This window comes from Labrus mixtus, chromosome 15 (genome assembly GCF_963584025.1).
Source record: "Labrus mixtus chromosome 15, fLabMix1.1, whole genome shotgun sequence".
NCBI lineage: Eukaryota > Metazoa > Chordata > Actinopteri > Labriformes > Labridae > Labrus > Labrus mixtus.
Genome location: NC_083626.1, coordinates 7,109,752 through 7,134,069, shown reverse-complemented (window position 1 = coordinate 7,134,069; position 24,318 = coordinate 7,109,752). Strand labels below are relative to the sequence as shown.

Here is a 24,318-nt window from a genome sequence, read left to right as displayed (position 1 = left end):
TGAACATATATAGGTCAAAAAATAAAATGTGAACCTTTGAATGACGGAGCTGTTTGTTGGCATGACCCCTACGATAACAAACAACCCTGAGAGGCAGATTCAGGTTAACAACTTTATAAGAACTCCAAGTGATGTCATACAAGCATGTACCAACCATGACCACATGAGGGCGCTGTCTCCACATACTTCCACTGACAGAAAGTATCCGGCAGAGTTGAGCTGTCTTCATGAACGTTTGTGTTTCAGAGCTACAACATCTTAGATTTCAGAGGTTTAGTATTTATACATTTGAATGTCTGGATTATGAATCTCTTTGATTCAGCGGTGAATGTTGGAGACTTTCTGTCAGATTACATTTAAGCTGTTCTGTGTTGGGACAGCATCATCAAATGTCCTTGTTATGAGCTAAGATTTGAGGCTAAGGTCAACCAATTTCCTTTTAAATTTGCACATTTGGATCAATCCAAAGCAAAAAAAAATAGTCCCAACCAAAATGCAAAACTTCCTGTTGTTTTAGCATTGTTAGATTAAAGACTTCAGTTTCCAGCTGTTTAAAGAAATTTGGTCTTTTATTGAAAAAATAAAACCTAAACAGTGAGTTTCTTTCTTTTTTACGTTCATGATCAAAATGTATTAATCCGGCCACACTGTTAATTTAATTATTTTCCCTTAATAATCGACTTAGGTTTCCCTTTAGGAGAGACTTGTTCTATTACATAAGCCCTGATGCTGGTGAACTTAAACCAGTTAAATTAAATAACTGGTTTGTGGAAAGTTCTAACACCATTTCTACCAGATCGAATATTTGAAGTAGAGATTTAATTTCATAGTATTACATTAAAATCACTTTTAAAGGCTTTATATGCGATTTTTTGATCCAGCAGATGTCGCCCTTGAGCACCAGCATGAAACCAAAACAACTTGCGCTGCATTGTTGTGTTAGCATGCTAATGCTAGCGATCTTTATTATGCTCGTATCTTCACACTGCATGTAAATTTACCCGAAATGAGCGTGATCTAGAAAAACAGTTAAGCAGTGAGTACAGTATGTTATTCTTCTTTTCTCTAGTCCCTCAATTAAACAACTTTTATACGTGAGGGGAGGAGTCAGCCGGCCGTCCAGGCGATGTAAACAAACTGAAGATAGGACTCTGAAAACTCTGAAAACATCACAGACAGTGGGACTCGGGTGTTACACCCATTGTAGACAGTCAGTATAAATACACAACATTCAATAACATAAAACCACATGACACTATATAAGATACATACAACCATAATGAACTTGAGGCTACACAGCGGTGCAGTGGTTAGTGCTGTCGCCTCACAGGGAGGAGGTTCCTGATTCCAGTCCCTTTTGGACCGGAGCCTCTCTGTGTGTAGTTTGCAGGTTCTCCCTGTGCATGCGTGGGTTCCCTCCTGGTACTTTGGCTTCCTCCCACAGTCCAAACACAAGCTTGTTAATTGGAGGGTGTACCCCGCCTCTCAACCAATGACAGCTGGGATCAGCTCCAGCCTCCCCGCTACCCCAAATGTGAAAAGGGGTACGGATAATGGATCTTATAGTCTACAGACTACTCAAAGCACTTTTACACCGCATGTCACACCTACACATTCACACACTGATGGTAGAGTCTGCTATGTAAAGAGTCCATCAATATTAACTCATCCATTCATACACATTTATACGCCACTGACGAAGCAGCAGCAGGAGAAACTTGGGGTTAAGTTTCTCGCCCAGGGACACTTTGGACATGTTGCTGCAGGAGCTGGGGATTGAATTGCTGACCTTCCAGTTAAGAGACGACCAACTCTACCAACTGAGCCACAGCCGCCCCCATCAAAACACCTATACCACAATTTGACAATACAAAAATACTATTAGAATTTTAAGCTACAACATTAAAAAATGGGTACCTTTAACCAGCCTTTCAGCTTTGTAGTGACAGATTTTAGTTCTGTGTACAAGCGTTTACAGCCTTATGTGCTGCACAGATACACGTACTAATTTAACAAGTACTCATGTTGCTATTACTTCATTAGATACACTAAAGCTGTTTGATTCAGACACTCTTTGGGATCAGGTTTTGTCAAAGTAAAATCTGTGTCTATCTGTTTTTATGAACAAATTCTAAATGTATCTGACCCTGGTGTCCTCGGGGTCCCTGCAGTTAATTCAGCCATGTACTCGGCTATCTCATTTTTAATCTATCTCCACGACTCTCCTCAAAAGAGAAAGACTGTTTAGAAATGTGGATTAAAGGGTACAGTCGGTTTTTATTGTTGAAGTGTTTCAAAACACTGAATCGTCTTTCAAAGCTACTATTAGCCTCTATCAGTCTGACTGACTTCAGTCTGCAAAATCATGTGGTGTTACAACAATTTTGAATACAAATATCCTTTTTTTTTTTAAAGGCGGTGTGAAGCTGCGGTTGAGGGATAAAAACAAAACTAAAACAAAGAGGTCATTTATTAGTAAAAAAAAAAGACTGACGCAGGCAGTTGAAGGCCTCATATTAACTTCAGCTGAACTTTAAAAGATCATTTACCACACAGAGCCATGACTGTGGAGTTTGTCTCTCACGCTTGATTCACATCAAGAAGGGATTTCTGTGGGACAGGATAGAAACAGGACCAGGACAGAGGCCAACTATTTAGCTGTCGATCCAGACATGTGAGTATTTCTCTGTTTTTGTCTTCTGCTTGGGACAGACTGTGTGTCAACAGGTGATTTTTGTTGTTGTAGAAATGTAATTATGCATAAACTAGACTTGGCATAGCTGCAGCCATAAAAGCCACATGTTGTCAGTTTGTTTGAAAATGAGGATCTCGAGCCAAACGGAAACATGGCAGAGTTCAAGAGTGCGCTCTGTGTTATGGAGAGAAATTTTTAACCTGCTGTAAACGTGAGTCCTGTGAGCCTGAGAATCCGAGAGGGCAATTTCCATCCAGCGTACATCGTTAAATGTCTGTTTTATTTCTTGATTGGACTGATAAACGTACCTTGATAAGGACTTTTTTTTTTTTTTAATGTTACGAGGAATACTTTCCACTTCCTCAAAGAATGACTTAGCAAGAGATCTCGGGGAGATTCACAGAGGCCTCGAGGCCAAAGATTATTCAAAGAAGAACGTGACTGTTTTGGAGTTGTGGGTCGTAAAGATAAGCTGATGACCCGAGCTGGTTTCAGTAAACTGTAAATCAGACCCTCATAAGCTCGTAAATCAATGCTGCTGTTAACCTGCTTTGTTTTGAACCTCACCTGTCAGACAGCGATAAGGCAGCGCTGTATGAAAATGACGCGACTTGATCAAAACTGCACGTAGGCTACACCAAAATGTGTTGTTAGTGCATTTGATGCATCATGATGTATATCAGTAGACTGTATGTATATGTAGCCTCTTATTTGCAATAGAGAAAACCATGTTGAATGGCCTTAACCCTGTGTTCTTCCTAATGACCAGTAGGGGGCGGTTGCAGTGGTCAGACTTCATAAAAATCTGCCAGAGAATGACAATATTTCTTAGCGCAGAAAACATTTTCCATCAGAGTGTTTGGCATGAAAATTTAAGGAAAAAAGTAAAAACTAACTAAGTCTAAAAGGAATTGCATTGAGAGACATCACCACCTGACAGTACCTGATAAGACGAGGAAACACTCCTCCTTTTTATAGTCATATAAAGTGTTCATTCAAAATCAAGATAATGACTAGAACACGACTCTGGATCAACTCTGATCGATCCAAATCAAGAACTGATGAACCTCATGAACTGTTTTTTGGTGATTAAATTCCTATGTGTTCCTCTTTTCCTGAAGTCCATATCACCTGTAGGGCTTGAAGTAGGGCACTAAACTTTCCACTGAGGCGTGAGGCAGGGGCATATCAAGAGAGGCGGCCAAGGGTGGCATGGGCCCCCCCCAAAAAATCTGACTGGCCACCTCAAAAAATCCTAAACCTGTGATTGGCTATTTGCCCTGTCAGAAGTGAGAAAGGCTTCTAGTATTTTTTATTTACACATCAATGAGTTGATATTCAGAGAGAGCGAGAGAGTGGGGAAACGACATGTGGGCAGGAACCAACAGGTTGGATCCGAATCCGGCCCACCCGCCCCCCTCTCTCTCCTCTCTTCTTTTGACCAGAAATTTGTCAAATACTTTGTCTTACATTTGAGTCTTTTGGCAGTTTAAGTGTTTACGGCTGTAGACAAAAGATAATTCAGGGAAATTATGAATCTTTTTCCTTCCTGGCTAACTTTTCTTTCACCACAAGATAAGATGAGAAGAAACCTCCTAGTAAGGAAATCAGTTCTGGACAATGTCCTGAAGTTTTCTGGAGAGTTGCACATAAAAAAAACCCATATAACAATCCAAGGTCCAATAAAACAACCGTTTTTATAACATAATAAACATAAAGAAATGCCAAGAAAGATTATGCACACTAAAAACTTTTTAATTTGATTTCAATCAGGGATGCACCAATGCATCGGTGTAATATTGGTATAGGCCGATATCGGCCCTGTCCACAGACATCGGCATATCGGCAAATAATGTGACATGAACCGATGTTGGTCTGTTGTGTTGTATCAATTTAAAGTTGACATCTAGTACATCTAACTACTAATTCAGAGAACATGGCTGGCTTTGTGGGAGTCTTAAAGCAAAAAGAAGTCATGAAGAAACAATCGGCTAAAATTGTTATTTTAAACATCGGTATCGGCCGTGATTTTCACAATCGGTGCGTTCCTAATTTGAAGACATAAAGACGAGAGAGAACAATTGTGATCAGGAATTGATTGTACTTGTTGTCCAGGACTTCCATATAAGAGACGCTCTACTTGTGTTGATAACAAACTACAGCGTGAAATAGCATCATCATCATCATGAGCGTCAGAGTTAGCATCATCATTGAAACATTCCAGTATTTTCCATCACATGGGAAGCCAGAATGATGCTCATCAGTTCAAATCACTACACAAGCGGTGGATTGTACCGAACACACTCTTCTTGATATATAAAACGATATAGATGTTCCACTGCTGTACATCTCTGAGCATGACCTTAGGAGTTCAGATTTGACCCTGTGGCTGAGCGTAAGAGGTAGAAAATCATCTTTGCTCTGTTGTGTTCGAGTTAATATGGACTGAGTGAACACACAGTAAACACTGTGTCATTTTTACAGCCTGCCTGCACACACAGCTTCTCGGCTCACGTGTATCCCTCCCCAGCCTCATCAGCAGCCGCACCCCTCCCTCCACCCTGCAAGACAACTTACCATAGATTGTTTCTCTCACCCACCCTGCCACCCCCTAAATCTCTGACGTGTTTATAATAATGGCAGCTTCATGGATTCCAGTCAGGGGAACAGCTTTTTTATTGTATTCCTTCTCCTTCCTCAAAGCACTCACAACTCAACGCCCAATAAATGACTCTGCTGATATGATACGGCAGTATTTGTGTTTGGGTTACTGAATAACCCCGTCAGCTAGACATCTGCTATGACCCGTAGTCATTAGTCATTACCATAAAATAAAACAACTCAAACTCATCCTCTGAGTCAGGTTAATGAGTATGAGTCGGTTCCTGTTGGTTGTTTGTTATTTTTACGACCACTTCCTGGATTTAATAATTAAGAATGTTGCAGAGAGGTTTTTGAGACGCTGATGTTTTGGGATAAATCTTCTTTTCTCGTGATCTCGTTAAGGCCTTATGAAGGATTAAAGAAGTGTATTTAATTAAACAAGTAATCTCACTACATTTCACAGGGGCTTCTTGGTACTTAAACTTCATTGATAATCGTTACTCAATCATGTCATTAAATAACTTTCCCCCCTTCCTTATAGTTAAATACTGAGACTCAAACTGTATTTTTTATAGTAGAAAGTGAATAATTACCTATTCTATTTATTTATTTTATTATTAAATGTCTGATACAACAATCATGTTACATTAACAGGTGACAAATTAAAGTTTTCAAACACTGAAAATTAAGTCGAGTACATAATCAGAGCCATGTGGTCTACATTAAATCTTGTACTGAACATCTTCCTGGGAGTTCCTGGCTGTTGTTATTCCACCCCAAAGTTTCCACACTCCGAGTGCTACAACTATCGTTAACAGCCTTACTTTATCGATATTATTATAATATTAAAGTGATTCTGAGATCTGCTCAACTTTATCCTCTCTAATTAAATGCTAAATGGACTTGAGCTTGGCCGGCGAAGCAGCAGGAGCAACTTGGGGTTAAGTGTCTTGCCCAAGGACACATCAGAGGTGTGGCTGAAGGAGCTGAACACTTGACCTTCCGGTTGAGAGACGACTGACTCTTCTAACCGAGCCACAGCCGCCCCATATCTTCCAATACCTATTACTGACGTTGTAACTATAAATCCATCTGTTGCTCCGTCTCTCTCTTCCTACATCTCCCTCTGTCCCCTCTTAACCCCGACACAGTTTCAGCTGAAGGCTCTTCATCATGAGTCTGGTTCTGCTCCAGGTTTCTGCCTCTTAAAGGAAGGTTTTCCTCTCCACTGTAACTTTGCTGAAAGTTGCTTAGCGCTCATGATGGATTCATGTTGGGTCTTTGTAAATACCATAACAAAGTGTTTGGTCTTTTACCTCCTTGTGTAAAGTGTCTTGAGATAACATTTGTTATAAAGTGGCGCTACACAAATAAAGATTGATGGATTGACATGTCTTGCACCAAAAATAGAGTTTGAGCTAACAAGGATGCAAAGAATTCTTTGTTTGTTTCAAGAGGAGGCTACTGAAAAGGACGTAACATTACACATGAATTCCCCCTCTGAGGATCAGTGAAGGATGTCTGATCTTACGTCCAGGGATACAGAGGTACATAGAAAAGAGAGGACATTTTAAACTTCTACAGTGTTTTTGAACATATATTTGGGTAACCTGAGCATCTAGTGACCCACAAAATGTGAAATAAACCCATCCAGTCATTTGTTTGTGGTCTGCATAAGTCTTACAACACAGAGAAAAATGCTCTGTTTCAAATATGCTCTCCTTGTGATGTCACAGTGGGATTCCCCTCCCCTCCCATGGACCGCCATTTTTGCGAGTGATGTCTACTGGGAAAAGTCAGGGGGGCTCATTGCATTTAAAGAGACACACACACCAAAACGGAGCGTTCTGAGAGAGCTGGTTCATACAGGGTCACAAACCTCCTCTGGTGCTTGATTCATGTTATATTTTGCACCAAAGCACAGCACAGATGTTTCATTTAGACCACAGGGGACTGTTTGAAAAGGTGGAGAAGGGGGTAATATTAATTTGGCTTCACAAATTTGCTAATAATAACTGCTGAGTGTTTAAACACACAAGGCAGACTCTGGACTTGGTTTCTCTCATAATGACCACTGTTAAGGCACACTGAGCCAATGCATCCATCTTAGGTAACCAACTTAAGATGGATAACTTTTTTTGCTATTTATTAACACAAGTTCAGAGGAGGTTTTCTTTAGCACAGAACTTTTAGAAGTCACTTTGCTTAAAGATCAATCGTGCTTGGTGCAATAACCCCGCCCAGACTGCAGTTACTTGAAGTCCAGTTCCTTCGGTTAGCGAGTTAGGGAAGGTGACTGTATCTTATTTTCTTTATTTTATTTCATGGTAAGGTAGTCTGGGTTATGGTTAAATATATAGATTTTATTTTGCCTCTCCCAGCTCTCCCTGAAGTCTGAGTAATTTTGTGTTTAGTAAAAAGAAGAAGAAGAAGATAAGGTAAACAGCAAACTTGATTTTGTTTTTGAGTCATCATAAGAAGTAAGGAAGGAGAGAGTCACTTTTAATACTGCGTCTGGTTTCCCGAAGTCTGGGCCTATTACTCAGACTTTGTTTGCTTTTGAAACTTGACTCTAAGGTTATTTTATTACTTTGATCACATGTTGGCTGCACTCGTATAATGCTCATTTGTCACCGTGTAGTTTTAATCCGTTATCTGAACCGCCCTAAGGTAACTCTTTTTGGACACAAGCTTTTTCTAAATGCTTTCAGACATTTTGCATTTTACAATATTGGAACCTAACGACCTCTGGTGCTGTGTGGAGTCACCAATCTGTTTCCCCTTTTCCATGTGTTTCTCTTCTCTTCCTTCTGTTATTTAATGTTGACTGTGTGTTTGTTGTCTTATTTCAACAACGTAGCTTCTCCAACAAACATGACATCATCATTTTATCACAACAATCCCTAAAGTAATAGTGTATAAAAAACAAAAAGCATGCGTTACAAAGTAACCGCTGCGCGTTCACTCTCTGGGAACAGCCGTGACTACAGTGTCGATGTATCATGATAACTAGCAACTTTGTATGCTGGTCAGTAAGTGGAACAATGGGAATATAATCCTGTATCACCACCACCTCTTACTTTATTACTGACTACATGGAAATGATCCTTCGTGTGGAGAGTCCGTCCTCAAGCCTACTCAATGTTACAAAACCTGGGAAGTTTGTTTTTGGTGTGTTTAATGTCCAAAGCAGGAGTGTTACAGAGCCGTAGTGCGCTTTGTTTGTATTTCTTCATTTTTAGTTCTTGGTTATAAAGGTGCAGCCTCTGGAGTTTTCTAAGAGCGGGACATTGTAGGAAAGAAGGGAAAGGCGGCTGTCAGTTGAAGGATTTATTACACTGTGTGTGTGTTTGTTTATTGGGTCCAACCTGAGGGGAATGCTTTTTTTTTTTCTTTGTGTTTTTGTGAGAAAGAGCTGAGGAGGAAAAATAAATCAACATAGAAAGAGACAGGGAGGAGGGATGAGAGGGCAAGAATGTGTATTACTCTCCTGAAATCTACCCCTCCCGCCCTCTTCACCTCCAGACACCACCTCAAGGCTGAGACGCTCTGCGAGGACATTTGCATAAAGTGCTAAATAGGGATCTGATGGAGCAGGGCAGGTGATACCGGCCAACGGACACACAGAGGAAGGAGGGCCCAGAGCTGACACTGACAAAGACTGAGCTCAGAGCACACACCCACCAACACACACACACACACGCTCACACTAACTCACACCTGTGGCTCAGGCAGAGAACTCAGACCTGCACAGAGGAGGACTTATACAAACCTCAAACTCTCCCCTGCTGGGATCTCAGAAGCATTTGATTGCAGAAAAATGTATTTTGGACTTCTACGGGAGTGAGCTGGGAGAAAGAGAGAGGATCATCTCACATCTTCATTCGACAGGTAAATGCAACCTTTGCTCTTAATATAACCTTGACCTTTTGTGCTGTTTGTGGCATAAAAATTATAAATATTTTCACTACAACAGTTTTAATTTAAGCATTGTTTTCTAAAGGGAATACCTGGTTTCTTTTAACAACTACAGTACTTAGATCTAAGAGATTATCCTCACAACTAACACCAAGAAAACCTAATCCTGAACCACTGGATTGAAGTGTTGTACGTCTCATTATCTCCATTTGATTCAGTTTTAAATAAAGTCAAACGTGCACTTGGATAAAAGAAATGAGGGAGCAGCTGCACGAGGCAGCAGTCACATTTCTTGAGTTTTTCCAGTTAGCTTTCTCAACTGCCAACAAACAGCTTCCTGCATTGTCTGTTTGCACATCTACCTGTTCATGCTCACATTCAGTTGAACTGTCTATAGCAGACCCCCCCCCCCTCACCCCCTCTCACCCAACCCTCAAGTAGCAGGTAGATCAAGTTTCATTTACCTTTCAAACTGAGAACAGGTAGAGCAGCATTAGAGACGATGGGTTTAACTGAAAGTACAGCTGAAAGTACACACAACTGAGAACGAGACAAAGGGGCTAACAACACCATCATCATCATCATGATGGTCCAAAAGAAATTTGAGATATATGCAAAGTGAGTCTCGCGACATACGAAGAGTGATTTGTATATTAGTGGGTCAGTAGGACAGGTAAGAAAAACATGTGCCGCAGACTGAGATAAGGGATCGTAAAATGCAGCTCAAAGTAGGAACCTATAGACACATAAAGGACCTCCCCCATGTTTGAAGTCGGGGTTCTGGGTTCATCAACGACTCACCTGAACATTATATGACTCTTCAGTTTGGCCTTCAGGAGGACTTTATTTTAATTATGTGTTTTTTTTAATTTTTCAAATAAAAGCTTCAGTATCCTTTTTAGATCCGGCTTAAAGCAAGACTATATATTCTCAAGCTAAAGCACATTGAGCTTACCTGTAATAAAATCTATACTTTATAGAAACCACACTGTGGCCAACAGGGACAAACAACCTACAACTGACCTCGATGAATTAGGAGAAAAATGTGTCAATTTAGAAACGGTGCAAAAGTAAAAAATGTAAAGTAATAATGGAAACATGCAGCAAGTATTTTAAAAAGCTCACCTCTTGCACGGTCTCTGTGCTTCTGTGTTCCTGACTTTGCATCATTAATCCATTTACTGTGTGTTTACCATTAATGTTTTTCATTTGCATTTCCTACATTGCATCTGTTTTGGACTTTTGCACATGTTTTTGAATTTGCAGCACGTTTTCCTAATGTAAATTGTTCGGGCTGTTGAAGGTCAGTTGCCCTTGTCGACCAATGTGACAAATACTTGATAATGCTCAGACATAAGGTAGCAGAGGCACAAGAAAAGAAAACAAACATTAGTAATAAGAAAGACTGTGGGTAACAATTACTCGAACCTCGTGGTTGCAAAAGTGAAGCTACAGCAGAGTTGTCATAAACCTGCATTCTTTATAATGGCCACCAGGCGGCGACTCCACTTGTTACTTCAAGCGGCAAACTCTGGTTTTGAAAAATGAAGCCAAAGTGGGAGTGAAAAATCCTGCAGTTCATTGAGTGTCCACTTGAGGCTGACTCCAAGAACCCATATACACTCACATACACACCCAGAGAGTTTTTACAGCCGAAATAAACATGTTTCCTGGTTAAAAAAACAAAACATGAAAAAGGGTCTGATAAGCTCACATCCTGAGTGGCACACACTGGGGGAGACATTTTTTTGATAACTCATCCGTTTTGATTTTATGAGGGATAACAGTTCACAAAAAGGCGTAGCGGCTGAGACAGCATTGACAGCATGGAGACCGCCATCGATAGGACTCCAGAGGCCCCTGCAGGAAAAGATGTGTGATGTCACTCAGGCTTCATCCTTTAACATTGACAGTCTATGGGTCTACTTACTCTTTAATTAATATTAAGGAAACATTTTAGATTTATATATATTTATACAACGTTTCTGCTCTAAATTGCTTGTTTTAAGTCAGAACAGCAAAATGTTCTTCTGTAAATTATTTTAGGTTATTCATTTTTGATGAGTAAGAGTGAAATAGATAAAGAAGGGTATGCTTTATGTCGTGGCGATTTTGAAACCAGCAAAGAGTTCTTCTTGCTCCAAAATACAAGAGAGCATCGGCTGCAATGCCACACTGGAGGTCAACGTTGCTAAGTCGTCTTCTTCTACCAGACGAGAGGCTAGACCTTTGAGTGTTTTGATTTGATTGATATGTTATCTTGATTTTATAAGATTGATGGAACATCTAAACGAACGAAAAATAAACCAATTAAAAATGAGAAATAAAAAAAACAAACAAAAAACAACACAAGACACAAATACAAACAAAGACACAGACAGAAAGCCTGTCAGTCACTTTAAATATACTAACATTAAAGATGTTGATCTTGTTACTTGTTACTACCACTCTTCCATTTGATAAAAACTATTGGATGGATTACATTTTTGAGGGTCAGATTATGACATAAACAGCATATTTTCTGCTTTAAAAACAACGATGGAGGAGGAATTTAAACAGACCCCTGTGGAATGTATTTATGCATTCCTCCTGACCAACCAGATGATACATGAAACAGTGAAGCGTTAGCTTAGACTGAAAATAAATGTGGTACAAAACCAGCAGAAATGGAGATATATACTGCGGGGACACATTTAGACCTCACACAGTGAAGGTCACATCAGGTACTGAGCTAATCAGGTGTGAGGTTTGTTAGTCCGGAGTTCAAATGAAATTGATTTTATTATAACCCATAAAAAGGTCAAACAAAGAGGCTGTAAATGCATTCGAGTCTTCCTGGAGATTTTTATTAAAACGTGTTTTATCCGATATTACACACAGCCTGTCCTTGTGTTGACTGTTTGAGGAACGATTAAGGGTGCAACAAAAGCACGGCCTGAGGCGCTCGCCAAAACTGCTTCCAGCTGGTTGATTTTTGACAATGTGAGACTCTTTTGTTGCTCAGTGCTCCCAAGGTTGCTATTGACTCAGTGCTCGTTCTACAGGTAACACGGCCCGAGGCTGTTGGAGAACAGTTTATCTTTGAAAAGACCTTGAGCTTGATCTCTCTGACCCGTGAACGATGAGGAGCGTGTACTCATTAACCGTATATGAATCTCTTTAGATCTGAATAAACAATTCCTTATACTTGTAAATGCCAAAGAAAACATATACTTCTGTGGAGAGCCAAAGTTAAACTTAAGCTGAACTGTGTATTAGTAACTTTATTCAAACAATGTTACCATACTGTTTCTTCATTTGTAAGAGGAGACATTATTGCAATAGCATGCTCCATTTGTCTCATATTATTATTCCTACAGATATTTATTGATTTCGCTTCAATTTCTGTCATTATAAGATGTAAGAAAGAAGGCACATTGTAATATATTTTAGTTTTTAAAAGACTTTGAGCTCTAACTGGAGGCCAGTAATTGGCTGAAAGAAACAAACCATTGTTGTAAATAAAATGTTACATTGATTAATATTAGTACAAGAAGCTGCAGCAAATTACCATACCTGATAATTGAATGTCAGTTTTTGCAACAGGGAAATCAAGAAGAGATCTGCGCTGAGGGGGATCTTGAAACTGATAAGACAGGTGTAATTATACTGAAGAATCTGTCCTCATCCCACTAAAGCATGTAAGAATTCAGCGGAGACGAAGAGAGAGCGAGAGTTGGCGGTGCAGGAATTTCAAGGGTAGATGGAGCGATTAGACGGGGAACAAGCAGGGACTTTGTGTAGACGGGAGTTCTAGGGCAGGACGGACCCTGAGGGCACAGAGAGGAGAACACCTGTGGTCAGGCCTCCTTCACATTAGGGGGGCCTTTAATGCCTAACCCCTTGACCCCAAAATGATGAAGATATTAACTGGTGAAAACCATCTCAAGAATGAGTGTAGACAAGGAGGTGAGAAATAAAAAAAAGAGAGAACTTATCAGGTGGTGCAGATGTATCAGAATCCAAACAAGGCCCAAGTGAACTATAATGCCTACATTTGCTTTCTGTGCTTCTCAAACGTTCATGCTTATAAAGTCAGAGCAGACTGTGTTGGTCCCCTAGCAATCCCAGGTCGGGTCCTCTACAGTGACTCACTGAAAAACCTTCTTTCTTCAGCTGCTCAGTGCAAAAGAGGCCTCAGGACTCTGTATGCTAGCTTGTAGCATGCTATGGTGGCTAACATTAAATGAGTATATATTGAGCTATAACTTTAACCTTCTATTTCTCTCTACCTGCAAGCTAACAAACAGGCTAATGTTTAAGCTTACTATGATAAATGCAAGGCAGAAACATTGGCATTAGCATGAAATAGCCAGAATAGATAAGTAAAAGTGAAAAGAAAGACCTGAATGTGCGCTAATTTTAACCTTATTTATGGCATGCTAACATACGTACACTTTGGCCTGCTATGTTGAAGGCCTTTAGGCAGAAATGGTAGCATTTTTCTTTGACATGCCCAAAATTAACTACTCGATATTGAAGGTTGTCGAGTCCTTTAAAAACGGTTTCTGTGCTATGGCCTACCTTTTTACCTTTTCAAACAAGGTTCCAGCAGGTAAAAGTGTGAAACTAGCAGCAGTACCGAATACCAATAGCTTAAAAGAGCTAGCATGTGCTACATTCTTTTAGCGTAAATATGTCATCTGCTTTTGTTGGACTACGTACTTTCTGAATATCAGCATCCACGTCGATATTGAAATATTTAAAAGTGCAGATAAACCGAAAACAGAGCAGCAGTACAGTACAAACATTACAATGTCTCTTTTATTACCAGTTACACTCTGTACTAGGAGACTGTGAGGACAATAAAGTTTGCTCTCTTTGTCAGGTCATGAGCAAGGAAAAATTTACAATTTCCTGCTACTGCTACTGCCGGGCGCAAAGGGAACATGAGCGTTTCAAATTAGCACTTGTGATACAACACTGCTAAAGCAAAGGTCCATTGTTAATTTTGATTAAATTAAAGGTCTTAAAGTGGTCTATCTTGGCTTCTCTTAAAGACATGGTACTTGTAGTCATGGTTGTAGTGCGTTCCTTAAAATAACAGTTTGTCCTGAATAATAACTCTGTAGGCTACCTAAAAAAATCAGTCATGCTCACATTCCACGCAGGAGTCGACATTTTCCTGTGAACTCATTTAACCACCTTTTTTTTCCTTGTGCTCAATGCCGTTGCTTTATTTAGGAAATCCCCAACATCACTGAACAAATTTGACCTGTTTTTCTACATCACACCCGTGATTGAATTACTCATTGACAGACCGAAATCCTGTCAGCTTTGTAATATAATGTGTGCTCTGCATGAAGGGGAAAACAGTTCAAGTTGTACATTGTATGAGATTGACTCAAAGCTTGTTGGGATTATGGTTGTTGATGACGACAATGGTTTGCACTTGCTTGGACAGTTTTCATGACGCTTAAGCAAGATACGACCTGAAATATAAAAACTAATCTCTACTTTTTATTCTCTGTTTTTAAAGATAATCCAGACGTACATACATACATCTCCGGAAGATGGATCAGTCTCCTCAGATCTGGCACATGCAGGTTGACAATGCTGGAGAGCTGCAAAAGAAGGTGTCGATCGCTGGTCAGCCAGAATGCTCAATCTGCTATAACACCTACGACAACGTCTTCAAAACGCCAAAGCTGCTGGAGTGCACCCACACCTTCTGCCTGGAGTGCCTCTCCCGCCTCATGGCGTTCTCCCTTGCCGAACAGGAGGATAATGGCGGCAGCGCTCACCTCTCCTGCCCTTTCTGCCGCCAAACAACCACGCTGCCTGAGGAAGGACCCCCGGCACTGACCACAAGCCACGAGGTCCTCTGCAAGCTGCCCAGCCACCAGCAGCAGGAGGAGCCGGTGTGGCTGGACGGGGAGAAGCTCTGCTACAAAACCAGACACAACGCCCCAGACAGTCCCACGGCCTTTTGCGTCTGCATCGACATCGGGGCCACCAAGTCTGCTGCGCCGGTCCAGTCGCAGCCCCGGACTTCTGGCATTCTGGACCGGCTTTCTGACTGGAAGAGGATGGTGCTCTTCGTTGTACTCATGGTGCTGCTTGTTGTCATCGTGTTGTGGCCTCTACAGTGTGTTTTCAGCACTGGGAGCATGCGTTGTATGCGGGAAACAAACACTCCCAACCCAACCCCAGCTACCACTACCTTTAGCTCGATCGCTCGCTCTGCTCTGTCCGATTAAACTTCTAAACTTGCTGGACTTCACTGCAACTGTAAATTGTTTGTTTTTGACACAGCCCTTATTCATCCTTTGCTCATAATTGCAACAACTGTTGCTGTCAACACCTTACATTTTCACCTGCAATAGAGTCACAGGTTTTGGACTGCAATAGAACCACGATGTTGGACGAGATGTCAGACTTTAGCACCGCTCAGTGTTGGTTTTTATAAAGGCGCTCTGACGAACCCCACAGGGGGCCAAATATGAAAATGCTGAAAGCAACACGGACTGCATTCACTGGAATTTTGAGTTTTGGTTACCTATGCAAGTGAAATCATTGAACTATTTAACATTTTTAAAATCATAATCACTTTCAAATAGCTGCTTTAACTGGAATAAATCCCTCTCAAGCTCCTACACAGCAGTCCTTCAGTACAGAATTGTTAATAGAAGCTTTAAAGGCTGATTAAACGACAGTGATGGACTCTATCGCAGACTTTTCCTTGAATCATCTTCAGCGACACAAAGCACTGATGCACTTGAATCAACATCTGTCATTTGGTTCATGGCCTTGATGTCATGTGACACTTTGCTGAGGATCAGAAACAGAGAACATGTGTGGGTTGATTTGTTGATATAGCCTGCCAAACATGATGTTGAAGAAGCGTGCTGTATTTATGCCAAAAATTGTTTCAATGGATTGTGAATTTTTCTATGCAAATATACAGTCGGCTGAAGAACAACAAAAAGTCCAGATTGTAAAGAATGTAATCACAATGTGCCAACTGAGAACTCAAAGTGTTTATATATTGTACATTTGATTCGTATGTTTGTACAGACTATGTCTTTGTTTACAGAACTATAATAAAAGGTTAGATATCTTGGATCATATTCTGGATCAGTTATAGTTTACAATATTTACACAGCAGGTGCAGTAAATTCCCCTGAAACAACACCCAGCATGTGACGTGCTTGAATTCAAATTAAAAAGTGTTAGTTTCAAAGTCACGTCTTCATTTCCTCCCTATGTGAACCTTAGACCCATGACTACAGAAGCAAAGCCTTCCTTTGTCTTCTCAGGAAGTTGCATTCATTTATTCCTGGATTAGGAGCGTCACGTGAAGGAAAAGTGAGGCTGTGGGGGTTTTCCGAGGTGCTCACCTCTGACACATGTTTGATAAGACGCTTAAATGTATGTTAAAATGTATCACTTAGGAGCAGCCGTAATAAAAGTGTGACTTCCTGAAGCACCACCAGTAAACATGGGTAACCGATTGATGCAGGATAAAAGGCTTGAAACACACATTATTATTTTTTTAAAAGCAAATCCAGATAAGAATAAATCATAAGAAGAATAAACATTGTATGTAGACAAATTGAATAAAAGCTTCTTGTGATTTAATGCCACTTTGCTCCGGAGCTTTTGAACAACACACCTTCATAAAAAGAAACCTGTTGTTCCTTCTCTCCAATAAAGTAGAATAAACAGATGATTTTCCTTGTGGACGCCAGCTACATAAAACACTTGATTTGTATATTTTTGCAGCTCCTGTGTTCAAACGCTTAAAATGACGGTTATATCAGCCCTTATTTCAAACTCACCACTCTTCCAATCTTCTCCGTCTTTATTTTAAGTTTTACAGAACAACTCCTCAGGCTACTGCAGGAAGGAAATACATTGCCATTTCTTTTAAAGTTCATGATTATGCTTTTTCCAATTAAACTAAACGTGTGTTATATTGCAGAGATATTTACGTTTAAAGAGTTAAACCAGAGGGGGAAAAGATTAACAGAGAGATAAAGAGCTACTGACAGCAACACTGTCCTGTGTTTTCCTATTATTCAAGAACAAGGACTGACCCTGAAAGAGTCCGAAACTGTCTTGTTACACTGATGTCTTTTGTTGTTTCATTTTGGAGCACAGTTTCCATTTCCTTCCTCCAAATAGAAAATCTTCTCCATGTTCACTGGCAAAAAGAAACGAGCATGGTTCACAGGTGTTTTTTTCCATAGTGCCATCATAGATTTTTATTCAACTATATGATAATAAAACCATTTGGATGCCATTTCTCGCAGCTCGTTACATCAGCGTTTGTAGCCTGTACAGCAAGAAGGCGTCTGGGCAGAGCCAGAGGAACAACACTCAGGATACCACAACACACTTCAGGCATACTGTGACCGACACAGGGACAAAAAAAAAAAAAAAAGAAACATCAATATCATGTTCAAGTACATGTGAGAGGTTCAGCAGAGAGAAATATTGTGTTACTTCTGCATAGCTCCGTGTACACTGGTTCACCTCAGAGCCAGACTAAACCACGGTGAAATTACACCAATCAAAATAATAAAATAATAATAATAACATTTCAGACACATATAAAATGCAAGTGTGGTTGAAATAATTAATCTTAAAACACAATTTGAAACATCTCAGCAAAATGAAACATCGACAAAATATAAAGAAAAGAAATGAAACACTGATGGCTGAAAATCTAGTGCACTACTCAAAACACTTCCACAGTCGACGGACTTCATCCACACGCAGCCTGAGGCCAAAGATTCAGCAGTTTCACACTTTCAAGTATTGGCATTTTTTTTCACCATATCATAAAAAATATGACCAACAGAGGCAAAGTACAAGATAATAAAAATTCAAAAATCATCGACACAAAAGTCAGTCAAGGGACAGATCAGAATTGAAGTACAGGTGAAGAACAAAAGGATGATCTGGAGGGTTTCAAACATCTTCATTGTTCAAATTCAACCTCAGAAACTCATCAAGTGGGGCGGCATATTTCTGACAGGCCTTCAGCAACACGGGATATCAAAGCCACTTGGAGAATCAAACATTTATATACAATGGCAGAAGAAAAAAAAAGGATCCTCTACCGGGAAAACTCTCAATAAGTTGAGCCTGATGCGACTAAAATTGGGGTCATGTTTAGTCTTTTAGAAATAGTGAAAAGTCCTGCAGCAGGTTCTATTTTTTTAATTAACTGAAGCACTGAAAGGTTGTGTTTGTTAGCTTTAACCTTCAGAGCTTCAACTTATGAGCCTGGGCCTTAAAAAAATGTGCTCTTTTAGCCTTTAAATGGCAGCTCTCTGTTTTCAGAAATGAAAATTATACTGATGCAGGCTACACTGTTACTTTATTCTGATATCACCCACAAGGTCAAAAGTATCTTAATACAGTTTATTTTGGAGCAATGACTGAGAAAACATATTTCTTGACAATCTCAAGTTGCAGCTGCAGAAAAACAAGGTGATCCGAGCCTGTGACTGTCCTTGACATAGATTGTCGCATATTTGTATTTTTTAGAGAGAAAGGAATGGACAGAGCAAAAAAAACACGAACCAGTGCTGCTCACTTAAGTTTTGTATTTACAGTACACCTTCAAAAAGGTAGACTGAACACACTGACAGTGACCTGAGCCCCCACTGGACTTCTCAATATTTTACTGTCTCACAAACTTTCTCCCGAGTACATCTATTTCTGCTTTTTATGTTTGATTAACAAATAAAAGCAGTCTTAAATGCAGACATGTTTGTTTGATGTAGGCATTCACATGAACACAACTGACTCACGCTGATTTCATAGCTAAACAGTTGATCATTGCTGGTTGTAAATATTTTTTTAAACTGTGAAATAAAACCCCAAATTTTAAAATTGTGGACATTTCTAGTTGATAAATTCCACACAACCCTGCTAAAAACGTTCTTATTGTCAACTGAAATGGGACCAAATGTGTGAAAGTTGGAGAAAACTGGGTGCTGGTTTAGCTCAAATGGTAGCAGACGCCCCATGTACAGAGGCAAAGCCCTCAACACACTTCTTCGCTTCTTCGACTCCCGGCCTGGGACGACATTTCCTGCCTCTTTTCAAGCTGTCCTATCAATAAAGGCAAACGCCACAAAAATAATCTTAAAAAAGTGAGTAAATACGTAGGCAAGACACTGTGTTATGACATCATTCTACCATGTGAGACTTCCATTCATTATTGCATTTTACACGTTGGACATCACGATTGCAGCCGCGCTAGTATTTGAGGATCTATATTTTATTCTGGAGGCTAAAAATAGCACACAATCTGCCAGACAGTGCAGAGGGCTCAGTGCTCCACGCCTCCACTGTCTTCCTTATCACGTCAATGACACCGGCTTACTCGCCCCGCGATCATCAAGCCTGGATTACGGCCATCTTCTAAATTACTTTTTGGAGACAAATCTATTCTTCAATCTCAGGCAGATGGCCATCTGGCCGACTGTAATCGCCCCCCCTTCCCTCGTCTCCTTGTGACCATGTCGTCAAACAGATGTTGAACTGCTTCAGACCGGCTGATTACTAAGACAGCCAGTCAAACAACTTCCACTCCAACCATCCATTTAGGAATCCTCGCAACCTGTTTCCTGTCAAATGTGGACTTCAATAAACCATTACCACCAGCTGGTAAATCAAAATAAAGGGTGGGGTTGCTGCCTGAACAATTGTGCTTAAACATGATATTTCACCAAGTGTTGCTCTATAAATATATAACTCCTGTATATATATATATATATATATATATATATATATTAAAATAAGTCTCATATGTTACACAACCCTGACACCAAACGTATCAACAAAAACACCAACAAACAAAATCAAACAGGCTGATTTAAAAAGACATAGTTTGGGAAAAAGAATAAAATAATTGTTCAAGAATGAGTTGAGACTCAAAGTGGAACCGCTTTTAAACACAAAATTAATGTTAACCTGTTTTTTTTAACAGAACGAAGGACTTGCTTGTGCCTCATATGCCCCCATTACATAAGCGCTCCTGCCATCAATCAGCAGCCACATTAATAACCACCACAGCTGGAGAGACAAAATGCAGCAAAAACAGGTCTCGGGTTCAAGTTCAAATGACAAACCCGCAAAAACAGAGACAGAAGGATGGAAAACAAAAGGATTTCTGTGGACAAACAGCTTAGTTTTGACCTTTCTTGGGTCCGGTACAGGTCTGCTCAGTTCAGGTGGGGACAGACTCCATTCTTAATCTCTGTCCAACTGAGGAAAAAAGCTTCTCACGTCAACTTAGGTTTCCAGGGTTGGGAAAGCAGCAGAGATGCAACAGCAGGTTTTTTTGGGAGGCTGGATTACAGACACATCCTGTAGCAAGGCACTTGTTCTGGTCAAAAAGAAGGTGGGTGAGAAAGAACGGGGACAAAAAGGGTCCTGAGTGAGAGCATTATGCTGTAGAGTCCTCCTCTCTACGGAGGGTAAGGCTTACTCCGGACAAAGAGGTCCAGCAGGACGGCAGCAGCAGGAGTGGGGTCAGCTCACAGTATTCAGCCCCGGCAGGGTCCGCAGACATGGGGGTGTAGTCAGAGTAACGCACTCCCCTCTGTCCCGAAGGATTCTCAGGCGCTGACTAAGCGACACTCCCGCTGAAACTGAAGCAAACACAAACAAGAGTCAGTGGCTGGAATCATGGGCCTGAAGAACTGATGTGATTGATGATATTGAACTAAAAACAAGAATAACTCAACATACACTCTACCTAAATTAAGTGGTGACTCTAAACTGCCTGTAGGTGTGTGGATGTGAGTGTGGATGATTGTCTGTCTCTATTTGTCAGCCCTGTGATGGACTGGCAAAGACTCCAGGGTGAACCCCGCCTCTCGCCCAGTGATAGCTAGGATCGGCTCCAGCCCCCCAGGACCCCGAACAGGTAAAGCGGTAAAGATAATGGATGGATGGACACTCTACCTGACAGGAAATGTATGTCTACAGGAATGTAGACATGAGACACGGTGCAGACCCAGCTGTTACAGTCAGAAATCAAGATACTTTACTGCGGTGTTGTGCGAAAAAAAATGAGCTAGATCAAACTTCCGTTAACACAATTTAAGAATGAAGTAGTGCATGTTCATAGTTGCCTTTATACATTTCATTTCTAGTCACGGTGATTTTTGAATCCGTTTTTTCAAAGACAGACCCGAGAAAAGAGCTACATAGCTTTGTAAAGTGTCTTTATTCATTAAACTAAACTGCCCTGGACCATAATTCAGAATAAAAACATTGCGTGAAAGTGCAAGGATATTCTCAACACGGAAAAAAACACATCAGGCTGTTACTTCGACAAATATACCAGTAGTGTTTCCATTTTCATTTCATGCAATGGACTTTATTCTTCAGATGTTTATCATGTCGGCTTCATGTTGTTTGTCAGACTTCGGCACATACCCGTTGGAGTGTGAGCCGTCGTTCACCGTCTCCAGAGAGAACTACGCTCAAATATCGTTCATGAGTTGAAAATTAAACGTTCAGTTCACCGAAAATATGACCGCATTAAATAAACCACATCATTTAGCGCGTTCAGACACAACACTGTTTTAATGTATATGTATTTAAATTTGTGTGGGTACAATCATAATCAATCATTTCTTCATTGATATGTACTCATAAAACACTCAACACACTTTATGTCTATAAAAGGTTGAAAACATAGTTACTATATTACTTAACAACAGTAGAATCCAGGATAATAGACTAAAAAGGGTCAAAGGTCAAACTGAACAATTGTTATATATATATATTAATATAGAAGACTGAACAAAAGCATCATTAGACCGACCCAGTCTGTCATTTGTTAGGTAAAAGGACATTAATGTGCTTTTTTAAATGAGATGATAAAAAGGATAAAAAGGAGGTTAGCCATCAGAAAGTCTTTCAGGAGTGATGGCGCCCTGATAGATGAAGGCCTGCTTGCCACCCGGTTTCAATCTACATATATGAATTTCTAAAAGAAACCATTTGGAGGATCACTGATGTGACTCTATCCAGTCACATCAGTGCCTTAAATGTGATGACTAAAACACCAAAATTGACTCTCAAATGAGTGCCTGGTTAGTGTCATGATGGTTAAATTGGGGTTATGTTTACTCTTTTGTCAGTATAATTGAGGGGTCCTGCTGCAGCATTTTAAATTAACTGAAGCCTGGAAAGGTTATGTTTGCACACGGATGAGTAGAGTGAGTTAAATTAGTCCAAACAGAACGTGATGATGACTGTGTCAATTTTGGGTTCTTTAGATTCAGAGAGGAGTGAATCAAAACGATTAGTGAAGGTTAAATATTCAGCTAAGAAAAGTTCTCAAGAAGCGGTTGTTTATTATGCCTTTATTTTATTTTGTACTGGATAAAGCTAAGGCTACATTACTTCCTGTTTGGATGAAGACTAGCTTTTATTTTGAAAGAGGAAAAAAGGAACTTCCGGTTTAACAAAAGTTGGAATGTTTTCCTTGTTTATTTTTTGCCATTTAAGCCTTTATTGGATAGGACAGCTAAAGAGAGACCAGAAATGTTGGGAGGAGAGAGCATTGGGGATGACGTGCAGCAAAGGACCAAGGTCGGATTCAAACCCACAGCTGATGCAACGAGGACTACAGTCTCCGTACATTGGGCGCGCAACATAACCGCCAGTCCACCGCAACCCCAGTTGTGACCGTGTCTTAACTAAGCAAAAAAACTAACATGCTACAGATAAAAAAAATGAAAGTAATAAGTGAAAGTGTTTGACCCAAAGCTACCCACTTAAGAAGCATTACGCTCCTATGGGAGTTTATTTGTTTACTAGGTTTCTGTGCTTTGATTTAAACCATAAAATCTTCAGTTCAAAAGTCCAACCATCTTTAGGGAGGGATGCTACAGACAGAACACATCTTTGGTTATACAAGATATTTGTAAAGAAATAAGGAAACTTCTATTTTTAATTAAAAAAACAATAAAAACCAAACGTATACATCTGCTTTAAGCTAACATTGTTGAGGATGATTTCTAAGTATTGCTCTGCACAAGAGCTTGTGAAATACATGACAACACTCCAAGCTGAGTAAATCTTTCTAACAGAGATGTACATCAGTCACTAAAGTGTATGATTCCTTTTAAAGCTCATGGTACCGGAGCAATTCATTTGGGAAGCAATTCATACCACGGTGTACTTTATATTTGCATCGTTTATGTCCCGGTATGGCCGCGGATAGAACAACTTTATGAAACAAACATATTCTACTCAGAAGCTCCGAGATAGCAGCCATAGTCACATATGAAAGACTCATTATCTAAGACTCAACAAACATTTTATCCTGACTTGACTTACGACCTCATTACTGGGAAAATGGAACTCTGAATTATGAACTATTGTAACTTCAATATTTGAAAAGAGCTCAAAGAAGATATCCCAGGTCAAAGTCCCCACTGAATAAGGCATTGGATGTTCAAATGCATTAATAATAAGTAGAGAGTTCTAACATGAAAGGCATAAAGACAAACTCTGATCTATATTTGTAAAACCTATAATTTGAATTTCTCTTGAACAAGAAAGAACTGCTCACAGAATGCCCTGATACTTTCATTTACTGGGTATTTTACATGAATTTTCCTGGAGTCCTGCGCTGATGACCCCAAAGCAAAGCTAACACTCTCTTAAACACTGCTGCCGGGTTCCCTGTCTGCTTTATTAATCACTATGAAAGAGAAGAAAGAAAAGTAACTGCCTGCGAGGATTGAGCTTGATTATAATTTGAACTTAAATTGAATCTTTTGTTGCTTTAAGGGCTTCTCGGCTCTCTCCTGGTACCTTATAATTTAAAGTACAAAAAGAGAACAATAGCCATACAAAATGAATTTGACTCACTGGCAGACATTTACTGGTACATTTTTCTTGTGTCAGAGTAAAAGTTTTAATAAGTTCTGAAAAATGTGTCAAGCTCCAAAGAGAAGCCAAACGATTCCTCAAACATGCAAGAATGTGATTTTTTAAGATTTTGTGTTTTGTATTTTCAAAAAAAAAAAAAACTACATTCATCATGCAAAAGCAACAACAACAACAACACTCTTCTT

General features: G+C 39.9%; 2 protein-coding genes across 4 annotated transcripts in view; one reads left to right on the top strand and one right to left on the bottom strand.

The window, feature by feature from the left end:
- The first annotated feature begins 2,559 nt into the window (after window positions 1–2,559).
- LOC132990339 (RING finger protein 223) lies at window positions 2,560–15,854 on the top strand. The gene is made up of 3 exons (XM_061058554.1): window positions 2,560–2,674; window positions 8,825–9,190; window positions 14,736–15,854. The coding sequence occupies exon 3, from the start codon at window positions 14,770–14,772 to the stop codon at window positions 15,454–15,456; it is 687 nt and encodes a 228-aa protein (XP_060914537.1). The 5' UTR covers window positions 2,560–2,674; window positions 8,825–9,190; window positions 14,736–14,769; the 3' UTR covers window positions 15,457–15,854.
- A 1,088-nt stretch (window positions 15,855–16,942) lies between these two features.
- The window catches only part of ptpn11b (protein tyrosine phosphatase non-receptor type 11b), a 43,422-nt gene continuing 36,046 nt past the window's right edge, over window positions 16,943–24,318 (bottom strand). For 2 of the 3 annotated variants that reach the window (XM_061058551.1, XM_061058552.1), the window contains exon 16: window positions 16,943–20,868. The gene's annotated coding sequence lies outside the window, so the exon portion shown is untranslated. Of the gene's footprint in view, window positions 20,869–20,975; window positions 21,203–24,318 lie in introns of all 3 variants that reach the window. The other variant, XR_009676049.1, reaches the window with a different exon arrangement.